The 12,119-nt window shown below is 50.5% G+C and overlaps 1 protein-coding gene across 1 annotated transcript in view; it reads right to left on the reverse strand.

Annotated features, from left to right (window-relative positions):
- COL23A1 (collagen type XXIII alpha 1 chain) overlaps nucleotides 1-12,119 on the reverse strand; it is a 380,991-nt gene that overhangs the window by 41,249 nt on the left and 327,623 nt on the right. The window contains exons 4-5 of the mRNA XM_042250383.2: nucleotides 10,106-10,113; nucleotides 8,466-8,492 (exon numbers count right to left, since the gene is read on the reverse strand). Coding sequence (XP_042106317.1) covers nucleotides 8,466-8,492; nucleotides 10,106-10,113 — 35 coding nt within the window. The remainder of the gene's footprint in view (nucleotides 1-8,465; nucleotides 8,493-10,105; nucleotides 10,114-12,119) is intronic.

The raw sequence follows: 12,119 nt of genomic DNA on the forward strand, positions 1-12,119 counted from the left end.
TCCAAACAGTCTGAGTTATTCGTTTCAAAATTGGTCCCAGGCAGAGGCCCTGTCTCCTATCCTGCATTTCAGTGCAGGGCTTGTGCTGGTCTCCTGGGGCCTAGGCTGTCGACGCCCCCCATGACTGACTCTGCATGCGATGGGCAGCTCTGCCTGCCCTTCACCCCGCCCCGGTTAGAGCATGCTTGGGGAACTGGCTGCTGCCAAGCATGAGGAGTTCTGGTTTTGGCCTCTCACCTGTCAGCTTCAGGCTGCAACTCCTGCCAGCCCTCTCTTCTCCAGTCTTCCCTCTTTCATCTCATCCTTACTGGGACTTGTTTCAGCCGCTTGGTGTTGATAGCCACCTTCTGTCTGGACCTCCCCCGCACCCTGCCCCTGTCTCTGCCCTGCAGCCAGGGAGGCCTTTCCAGTATACACATCCATTTTCATCCCTCTGGGTGAGTGGGGGCCCTTCGTTTAGCGTCATCCTCCTCTTTGCTGCCCGTCCGCAGGGTCGCCGTCCGCTGGCACGTGGGCCACACTTTGGCCCTGCATTCTCACTGTGCCTGTGTTGGTCCTGCATGGAATGCCTAGCTACCCTGTCCCCCGGTCAACTCCTACTCATCCCTCAAAACAGGCCCCAACTGTGAGGCCTCCCCGTCCCAGGAGGAGTTAGCTCCTCCTTCCTCTGTGGGGTCCGGGGCCTTGTCTGGCTGCATTACAGCCTTACCCACTGTGCCATAAAGATCTCTGTGTGGGAAGGTCTAGAGAGCCTTCAGGAGGAAGCCAGGCCCCTCGTGCTTGCCACTGTGAGAGCCGGCAAAGGGGCAGGGCCACTCTAAGCTTCGGTTTTTTCAGTCCACAAAACGGGCACAAGTCGTGGTGTCCAGGGATAGGATGTACTCTGAAACTCTGAAGGGCTGCCCAGATCCGATCCCTCATGTTTTCATCCAGGCCATATTTCACACTGCAAATGTGGACAGAAGGGCTAAGTGGATGCCTAGGGGCAGGGGTGGGGAGGGGGTCAATTATGGCTGTGGTCTCCCTGCTTTCCTCAGCTGCGCCTGGCCAGGGAAATGGAATTAGACATTTCATCATAAGGAAGATTTCCCCCCTCTTGCTACCACGAATTTCTAATAATTAGGGCCTGTTTTGAGGGATGAGTAGGAGTTTGACAGATATATGGATGAGGAATAGGAGAGAAGATGGGATGAAGACATTTTCTTCTTTAAGTTAGACCTTGTTTTCTGTTTTGTTTTTTTAATGGAAAGCAGGAAAGGGTCCTAACAATTTGATAATGGGGGAGGGGTGGTGGAATGGGGTGAGAATCCCAGGGCCAGATAGAAACAGGGATGAGGAGGAGAACATTCACTCTAAATATCTGTTTCTCTGGGTGATGAGAGGAGAAAGACCCTTCTGCCAGTGCACAGTCAGCCCTGATCTGCTGCTGCAGCCAGCTTACTGATAGGGTGGCTGGTGTGATGGAGAGTCTGCAGGCTTTGTGCTAATTCAGGCTTTGCCATGAGGGTGGGCCTGGTGTCTCAGCCAAGTCCTATCATGGACTGAGCCCAGCTTCCTCCTCTGTGCAGCAAGGCCAAGACCATCAATCTCTCAGGGTGTGAACACGGGCCAGCATGTCTCCAGCAAACACTCAGTCCATGCACTTACAGTCCTTGTAGTTCCTGGCATGTTGGAAAAGCCTCTGGGGGGGATGGGAGTGGACAGTCCCATAGTTCAGCAGGTAAAGAACACACCTCCCAATGCAGAAGACCCAGGAGATGCAGGTTGCATCCCTGGGTGGGGAAGATCCCCTGGAAGAGGAAATGGCAACCCCCTCCAGTATTCTTGCTGAAAAATCCTATGGACAGAGGAGCCTGGTAGGCTATGGGCCAAAGGGTCACAAACAGCTGGTCATGACTGAGCAACTAAGCACTGGAAGGAGAGAGTCTTCCAGCATTTGTCAAGGCAGCCTGCCCCTGTGGACAGGTGGTTTCAGTAAACATAGAGCCAAGTTTTCTTGGCCTCCTGCCTCGGTCAGCCTCTCACCGTGACCTACAAGATTCTACTCCATGCAGCCCTGGAGACCTCTCCAACCCCCCCTTCTACCATTTCCTGGCACTTGCTCACTCACTCCAGCCTATTGGCCTCACACACACTCTGGACACATGACACATGCTTCAGTCTCATGACCTGTGCACTTTTTCCTCTGCCAGGAGCATGTCTCACCACCTCTCCAAACTGTGACATCTTTTCATCATACGAGTTTCAGTTCAAATGTCATCTTCCCCAAGAGCTTTCTGATAATCCACATTATCCCACCCAGGCAGCCCTCTCATCACGTTCCCTGCTTTATTCTCTGTCTAGGACATTTTACTGTTTTGTTGGTTTCTTTTCTTTGTTTCTCTCATCACTGCAGGGAGGGGCCTTGTCACTCCTGTTTGGTGCTAGGCCAAAGACCCAAGAAACTGTCTGGTAGAGAGACAATGGCCGACGGTGTTTCTGAAGTGGGCACACTCCCCTATTCCAGGGACTCTGCACCACTGGCCCTCAGGGGGCTTCATCATTTCTATGTGCCTCTGGCCTCACAGCCTATCACTCTCCTCATACATTCAAATACACAAATCTTAAGCTCTGGAAAGTTTACTAAATACACATTTTCAATAACTATTTAAATTGTGTTCTGAAGGCGTAAAACAAACCTGAAAGTCATTAAAGCTCAGTGTTAAGAGTTAAAAAGTCCAAATACCAAAAGAAGAGGAAATGTGAGGATTTTGATGTTGTAAATAGGAGATGGTGAGAAGTTTTCTATGCGAAAGTCAAGGTGTAGACAAGGCTGAACCTTGCATGAGGGACAAGTCTTTTTGTCCTAGACAGAAGCCACAGTTTGGAGAGGAAAAAGGAGAGTGTTGTAAGAAACTTCTAGGAAGGCCACAGCGACTCCTAGTTGTCCCTTCCTCTCTATCCCATGGTAAATTGGCTGTTGGCTACCCCTCCCCCATAGTTCCCCAAAGACTGCAACTGGGCCTGATTCTCATTGTGCTACCCTCATACACAACACACCTCTGGGATTTGTTGAGCAGAGCCAATTCTGCTATTTATGAGATGGCAAACTCACTTTATCAACATGAATGCTGATTACTACCCCTAAATATAAAAGTGCTGTATCAAGGGCTCCTCTACAGGTCCCACCTTGGACTGGCAATGTGCTGAGTTTAAAATTCCCCCTGTGCTGCTCATTTCATGATGTCTGCTGTCCCTGGATCAACTGAAACTTGAAAATTCTTAAATGCCTGGTGATCTCTTGAAATTCTATCCCTGTAATTCCAAGTTCTACCACCAGATGGCAGTTAGGACTACATGAATTTTATCAAAACTAATTTCATCTGCGATTTCGTCTAATGAAAATATACTCGAAATTAAAACAAGATACATACTTACACTTACATCCATAAATTTTCACCTATCATATTGGCATAGATTTAAAAGTATAATACCCTCGATTGGCCAAGGCTTTGGGAAACAAGTAGCGTTCATGTGCTGTTGGCGGGAATGTAAATCAGCACAGCCTTTGGGAGGGCAATTTGGCAGTACACATCAAAAGCCTTAAACATGTGCAAACCCTTTGGGCCAGCAAGTCAACTTCTAGACGTTTATTCTAAGGAGATAATTACGGAAATAAGCTTAGATTTATTCCCATCATGTTGACTACAAGAGTGAAAGATTGTCAATATAAATAACATGACTTGGGAATTGGTTAAATCAATTATAGATATGGCAAAATGCTATGCAGCTATTACCTTCTATAATTTTTTTTTAATGATGTAGGGAACTCTCATTTTATATTAAGTGAAAAACATAGGTCACAAAAAAGTATGTCCATTGTAATCTCATTTTTATAATAATAAAAATAAAAAAAACTTGTATACAAAAAGTATGGGAAGAACAAACACCAAAATATTGAGTGGACTTATCTGTGGGTGGTAGGATTATGGATACTTGCTTTTTTCTTTTTGTGCTTTTCTCTATTTTGGGAAGGTTTTTATAAAAAACATGCTTCTTTTGTCATCAGCAAAGAGCTATTCATTAACCCTTGCAGTAGAAAAGGACAGGCTGGCCTCTGTATAGGGAGACTGTGGACAAGGTGACCAGAGGCCCTTTTCGGTCCACAACCTGCCCCATGTACATACTCAGCTTCTATGCCCCTGTCCCTCTGCTGCCCCTACTGGGTCCACATATGGACTTAGTTTCAGCTGCTCTCCTCACAGGGTGGGGAGGGGCACCCGGGATTAACCCAGAACACACAGCTGGCACAGTCTTCACCACAGCCACCCTGCTTAAGTCTTTCCTTGCTCTTACTTCCCTTTAGGAAGTGACATGTTTTTAGCACAAAGGAAAAGAAAAACCTCCCTGAGACTGGTCTTGAAGTTTACTAAATTGCAGAAAAAAGCCCCTAAAACTTTTTCTAAAACTGACAATTCTCAGGGTTTCAGCAAAACTTTTACAACTTTGAAATGCTTGTTTAACCTGTTGTTGGTAGCCCGCTAGAAGGTATATAAAGCTCTGCTCAAGTTAATGACAAGGGTAATCTCCTTTACTCTCTTCTGATATCTATGTCAGAAGCCTTTTCTTTTTCCTTTCAATAAACTTCCTCACTGCCCAAAAAAAAAAGAAAGAAAACTGACTGCTCTCAAAGCCATTTTCCTTTCTAAATGCTGCCAAAGTGTGTTGGTGGATAAAGTTCCTAAGCCTGTCTTTCTTTCCATCAAGGTTGTGTGAGGTGAGGAAGATAGAGGTATTATTGAGGGGCTGCCACCTGACATCCTACACTTGGGCTCTGGGTGTATTCTCCCATTTAAACCATTAGCTCCGTCGATGTGTTTTCCCCAGGTTCCAAGTACCCCAGTTCACCCCGCTGAGCCAGGATAGGACTTGGGTCAGACAGATTCAAAGCCTGCGAATACTCAGTACATGAGGTGCCTCTCGGGCGGCCAGCCCCCTCACGCTAGAGGTCACCTTACCCCCGGGTGACCACATGGAACCGTCTGTAAGCAGAGCCCGGGCTGGAAGCTAGGGCCTCCATCAGCTGAGAGGTCCGAATTTCAGCCTAAAACACATGGACTCTGAGCCTGCAGAATTCCCTTCCAACCTCCCCCAGCCCACATAGGTCTGCTTCCCTCCTATGGAGGGAAGCCAGGCAGGGTGTCACCTTCACCCTGGGGGCCCACTAAAGGGACAGCCTCGGAGGCCTGGAACAAGGGTGCTCAGAAGCACACAGCTGGGTGAGCTGACTGGCTCCCGGCACTGGAGGCATGGACACCTTGAACTCAGCAGCAAGCAAGGCCAGCCCACCCAGAGAAGTTGCCCACATCTGTGTGGAATGGTGCATGCATGCTAAGTCACTTCAGCTTGTCCGACTCTTTGTGACCCCATGGACTGCAGCCTGCCAGGCTCCTCTGTCCATGGGATTCTTCAGGCAAGAATACTGGAGTGGGTTGCCGTTTCCTCCTCCAGGGGATCTTCCTGACCCAGGGATCCAACCCGCATCTCTCATGTCTCCTGTATTGGCAGGAGGGTTCTTTATCACTAGCGTCACATGGGAATTCGGAAGCGAGGAGTTGCATGCAAACTGAGGATGGGTGACTGCAGGAAAAGGAGCAATGCAACCCTGGGGTAACTGTGGGTGTGATACCAGCTTCTCACCCAGCACAGTCTGCTCAGGGCTACCCAGAGACAAGAAGCCTAAGGGGCCAAGGGCACAACGGCACAGGCTGCCAGCGCTGCCTGCAAACAGGCAGTGGGGAGGGCTTGCTGGGCTCTAACCTGCTTCCTTTCCAGAAAGCTCCCAACTTCATACCGGGTGAACACACCTCTCCTTTGGCCTCCTCCTCTCAGATTCACAGACCCTATCTCTGACCTGGGCTCAGCACCAAAAACCTCACATGCTATATGCTTAGTTGCTCAGTCATGTCCAACTCTGGGACCCCATGGACAGTAGCCCGCCAGACTCCTGTTCATGGGGATTCTCCAGGCAAGAATACTGGAGTGGGTTACTATGCCTTCCTCCAGGGGATCTTCCCAACCCAGGGATCAAACCCAGGTCTCCTCCATTGCAGGCAGATTCTTTACCAGTTGAGCTACGAGGGAAGCCCCAAATCCCAGGCTTAATTTCCTGCCAGCCCTATAACAACCCCACTCACTTGGCCACTGTTTACTGGGATCTCGCTTTACCTAATCCCAGCTCTCTTCTTCACATGGAAGGAAACAGATTCTTAGTGCTGCTGAGGGGCTTGCCCCTGCCTCAGAGCGAGTGAGTGGGATTCAATTCCCAGCTGCCGAACTCTGCAGGGAGACTCTGGCCCGTCACCCACAGAGCCTGCTGACCATCCCCACAGCCTGCTCTGTCCTGGGAGGAAGGGCAGGGATGGCGGCAGAGGGAGTTGAGGCTCTGTGGGAGGCAGACTGGACCCTCTGGCAGCTGGTGTAGAGCTCCCTGCCCCTTACCCGGGCTAAATGACTTCCACAGTCAGCCAGCAGCCTCTCTGATGCTCACAGCCAGGGAGAAAGAACCTCTGGGTGTCATGCACTCAGAGGAGACAGTAATAGGGGAAGAGCCACTACTCACTCCCCTGGGGCTAATCTGGTGGCTCAGTGGTAAGGAATCTGCCTGCCAATGCAGGAGACACAGGTTTGATCCCTGGTCCGGGAAGATCCCACGTGCCTTGGAGCAATTAAGCCCGTGCACCACATTACTGAGACTGTGCTCTAGACTCCGGGAAGCGCAACTGAGCCCACGTGCAGCAGCTACTGAAACCCGCGTACCCTAAAGCCTGTGCTCAACAAGAGAGGTCACCGCAACGAGAAGCCTATACACTTCAGCAAAGAGTAGTCCCCGCTCTTCACAACTAGAGAAAAGCCCTCGAAGCAACGAAGACCCAGCCCAGCCAAAAAAACAGTAACCCTGGAGTGTAAAAGGCAACACGGTAATGCCAGGAGTGGTTCTGTCGGAAACTGTCCTGAGCTCCTGGGCTAGCGAAGCGAGTGGGCCCAAGACATGAAGGTGAAATATTTTAGCAAAAGCTTCTAGTTCCCCAAGACCCTGGCTGCCATGTCTGGGAATGTGAGGCCTGACTCCTTCCTCCCGCATCAGGAAAAGTTGCTGGGAGGTGGTGGCGCCCTGACCCGCCGTGTGCTCCTGCGGGATGAAGGTGGATCCTGGCTGGCTTCACATTTCATTCTTAACCCACGCAGGGCTGGGTGTTTCTAATCTGAGGGTCCAGGCTGCTTGCTGCTGGGGGAGCTGCCCTGGCCAGCCAGGAGGTTCCAAACTCCACTCCGGACTCAGAATGGACCACTCCAGACATGAGGGAAATGCCCCCTAAATTTCCACCAAGTCTTGTAGGCTAGGTTTGTGACACATTTTGTGCAGCTATCACCTCCTCTGCCTTAATTAATCCCAGCTCCAATGCTATAAGGGAGACTTTGAATCACCCTGGGTCACAAAACAGGAAACTGAAGCTCACAGAGGGCCAGAGCCTTCCCCAAGGTCATCCATATACGAGACAGCAGTGTTGGAACCCATGCTCAGGTCTCCCTAATGCTTGGGGCTGGAGTTCCCTCCACAGCCTCCTTGGAAGGCGACTCCTGCAAGACTGGGGACCCACCTTCTGCCCCTGCCTTCCCCTGCCAGCCCATCCTGAGTGTGGACAGAGCTGGCCACTAGAGAGGCCCCTGAATTTATCGACGTTTACCCTCCCTGCATCCTCCTGGCCTGAGCACAAGACAAACGTGTCTCCTGGCAGGATGGTCCTTGTACTCCCCTTCACCAGGCTCACCCCCTGCTCTGTCTTTATCAGGACTTCCGGATGCTGCTGTCACGGGCAGGACCCCACAGCGGCACAACCTCATGTCACCGTGCTTCTGCTGTGGTGCTCACTCGGCTCAGGCTGGGGACGTCCATTCCAGGTATAAGCTAGCTTTTAGGTTTAACTGTAAAAGATCTGAGAAGCAATGACTCCAAAGAGGCCAAACAGGAACCAACCAGTCTCCGGTTCTGGAGCGGTGACAGGACACGGGGGGCTGGGACAGGGAGTCTCCTGTTCCCTGGGAAGAGGATGACATCCAAGCCCAAGTGGGAGCACTCACTCCATGGTCAAGGACTGGACCCTGGGCTCAGGGCTGACACACGGGCTGGGAAGAGCAGTGTTGGGTGGTCTCAGCATGCCCATGAGACTCTTGAAGGCTATTTGATTTGTCTGCAGGGCTGCTGGAGGGGCAGACGGTTCCTGCCAGGACAGGGCCTTGCAGACCCGCACATTTTACAACTCCACAGAACTAACACTAATCCATACAGAGAGACTGTGGCCACTGAGGAGCAGAACTGGAGGAGCGGGAGGAGAGGGGTGCAGACAGTTAAATAAAGGCACAGAGGAAGAAGATTGGCTAGAGAGTGAAGGGCAAAGAGAGAAAAAAAATAAATGGCAAATTACCGGGTAGCCATCTCGTCCCGATTGCCCCTGTGGTAATTAATATGTCGTTAATAATTAGACCTTCGGTAGAAAAACCATATGGCAACACTTAGAACTCAATCAGGGCCCCAGATCCCCCTCGCCCCTGTGTCTGTGGGGTTTGCAGCAGATGCTGCTGATGGACTCCTTCAAGGGGGAACGCAAGGCTGAAGCAGGTCTGGGGGATGGAGCACCTAGTCCCCAGCTCATTGACCTGGCTGGAGGGGTCACCAGGGCACACACCACAGTGTCTTCCTCACGTCACCTGAGGCACATGGCAAGGACCTTGTGGAGTTCTAGGAGGTGGCATCCTAGCTACCACGGACAACGCTCCTGCATGGGCCTCACGGGTTTCCTGTCTGTTGCCCCTGGGAATGGGGTGACCCGAGGAAGACAGCCTTTGGAAGTCAGAGGTATGGGGACACGTTGACTGCTACCGGATGCTTCTCTGACTCCATGTGCTTGCAGTAGTGGCTGCCCAGACACTGGGCCACATATTGGCCTCCACTTCAGGTTGCCATGGTAGCTATGGAGCCAGCTTCCAGAATCCCATGGGGTCTTTGCCACATGCAGCTTGAGAACTCTGCATCTGTTTAATTCACTTGGTCATTTTACAGCCAGCTTGAAAAACACAAACATGCACACAACAAGACAAATTTGCTCCATAGCCCTCTGCGTTCTGCACTTTGGCGAGTTCACACAGGCTAGCCTCCACATGACAGGAATGACTCAACTGCGTAAAACTGCTCTTGGCCCATAAATCTACACATTCCAGCTTTCTTCCTCAATGGGGTGCTGCTACATGCACCAAGACGTTCCGATTCTGAACGGTGCGGATTGGGAAATGAATCATGGTTAAGTTGAAGTAAAAATGAAGCTGCTCATCTGAAAGGAATTCCTTTAGAAGGTTAATTTTGGCTCAAGCAGACCGTCATTGCGTTTCTTGAATGAATTCATTGGGATTTATCAGGCTCTGAAAAACTGCCAAGATGAATCAAAGGCGAACTTGTCATGGGTCTTGGAGAAGGAATGGGACTTCTGGGGCTGCTGTGGATCCAGTAGCCACCCCCTCCCTCACATCCTTCTCCAACTCAGCACCCTTACTGGCCAGCTGTATTCTCAAGGTCTCTGTTGCCCAATCCAGAGAGTTAAATATTTTGGCAAAGAAGGAAAACAGACCCCAGAATCTAGTGGTTAAGCCCCACTTATTCTTGACATATTTGCCTGATTTCAGAGTCCTTTCTGCCAAAGCACGTGAGATGAAAATGTTTATGCAGATCAACTGCTGCAGAAGGGTTAGGAAATACAGGCATAGTGCTTGCGCTTCTGTGCACCAAGTTAAAAAACTTGAGCCAGAGATGTTGATGAGGAGCAGCCAGGTTTGTGGCAGCTCTCTTGGAAGGATAATGGTCACAGGATGCTTCACTGGGCAAGTCAAGTACATGAATCCTGTGCTTGCATTCATCTACAAATGCCAAAAGAACATGTCCCCTGGCTGAGACTGAATTTTTTGTAAAGAATACACCTCTCTAATCAAATATTCTTTTCATAGAAGTGCTACACAGAGAGAAAACAAAATATCTTATCTTTCAGGAGGAGAGAACATAATCCAGGACACTTACAGGAGGACCTGCAAAACACAAGCAGAGAAGCCATAGTAAGTATCAAAGGGAGAGAAGGTCCCCTCACCCTGGCCAGCCCCTTCCTTGCACAGCTCCCGGTCAGCCCTCCTTGCAAGGCTTTGCTGCTGTTGTCAGTCCCAAGGCCAAGTGTCAGGGCAGAGGGAGCACCTCTGCCCTTGGAGGGACTGGATGGGCATGTGCGTGCTGATGACAATCCAGCAAGGTCTGGTTTGTGCGTTTATGACACGAGGCTGCTGTGGCTTCCTGCTTGGGGGCACCGTGTTGGGCTTTGGCAGGCAGGGTAGGAGTCAGATCTGTTCCTTCTTGAAGAATATATTTTGGAGCTCAATGAGAGTTGGTTCATTTCTGTGGAAAGGGAGATACTTGAGAAAGAAAACATTTTGGGCAGAGGGAAGAATACTCCTAACAGGCACTGGATATGTGCTTGTGTGGCTGAGCAGATGTGTAAGGAGGTGTAGGGGGCCCATAGCCCAGCTCTGGGGTTAGCGGTGCTGAGCCTGGCTGTGTGTAGGGAAATTTGAAGGGGGCCAGTCTGGAAGCACAGGTGGCAGCTCCAGGAAGGCTGGTGCAGCAAGCTGAGGCTTGCCCCATAGAGCACATGCAGGTGTTCCTCACCTTAGAGTGCCCAAACCACCCTGCCCAGCCATGACAGCATTTGACCTACTCAGTAATCTCCGAGGTACGACAAACATACCCATGCAGCAGATGACAACACAGAGGCTCAGAGCAAAGGAAGTGACTCATCTAAGGACACGCTGTTGGTTAGGGATGGAATTTATGCCTGAAGGAAGTCTCCTGATTCTCAGATCTTACACATATTCCACTAAAAGCCACAGTGCTGCCAAACCATTGACTCCTCTGCTTGCTCTTCTCTAACCCCAGACCTCAGTAGGGCGAGGCCAGAACACAGAGGCGGCCCTCGGCAGTCAGCCACCCCCACATTTTCATGGATCAGTGTTGGGTGCAGGTATGAAAGAGGCCAAGATCTCTGACTCACAGAATTCTCCTTGGATGGATTGATACTTGAGAAAACGACACAGGAAGGAAGCACAAGAAGCTCCCAGCACATCATGAGAGACCAGAGCCAGACTGGGCTGACTTGGGACGGGAGGCTAGGCTGAGTCCAGAGGGTGAGGCATGGTTATCTGGCAGAGGAAGAGCTCCAAACACACCAAGTCACTGGGCATCTAGGCTTCAGGCAAAGCTGAGCCGGCTGCAGAGGGCAAGACCTGGGGAGAAGGCAAGTCAGCCAGACCACAGTGTCTTGTTTCCATGTCATCATCTGAGGGTGGGGGGTGTGATCTGAAGGACAGTGGGGGCCACTGAAGGTTTCTGCACAGAGGAGTGATTTGAGGGGGTAAAAGTGGGCTTGAGGATGTGTTGCAGTTGTCCCCCTATAAGTGACAGTGGCCTGGACTTGGGGACTGGCGGAGGAGATGAAGAAAAGTGAGTCAGATGGACTTGCCAGTGAGGGCAGACAGAACTTGTTCATGGATTTAATGGTGGAGGGTGAGTGAAGAGGTGATGGGACAGAGGAAGGAGAGAGATGAGACAAAGCTTTTTCGCTTCAGAAATTGATGCATGATGTGCTAATGTCTGAGAATGTAACCTGATTGGGGTGGGTGTGTTCTGTGCACACCCTAAATCTAGACTGGGGCGGGGCGGGTTGTTGGCCATGTGGACATCTGCACTGCTGGTATCTCACTTTCAGACAACTGCCCCACTCTCTGTTTCACCAAAAAGAGAAAAGCCACCAGATGGACTTACTATCACCTTTCTGATGCCACATGCACACACCTGCCCGCACCTTCACCTGTGCCTGGCCTACTCTGTGTTTGGTTAACTCTGATAGAAGACATGTTCACATATTGAGGTGTGGGGAAGTCATTCTGGCTTACACATGTTAACTTGGATTTTCTGCTAGCTAAAACATCCTATTTATGGCCAATCAAAGTACACTGTACCTCTGCTTTAATTATTAAAGAAAAGGATG

This window comes from Ovis aries, chromosome 5 (assembly GCF_016772045.2).
Source record: "Ovis aries strain OAR_USU_Benz2616 breed Rambouillet chromosome 5, ARS-UI_Ramb_v3.0, whole genome shotgun sequence".
NCBI lineage: Eukaryota > Metazoa > Chordata > Mammalia > Artiodactyla > Bovidae > Ovis > Ovis aries.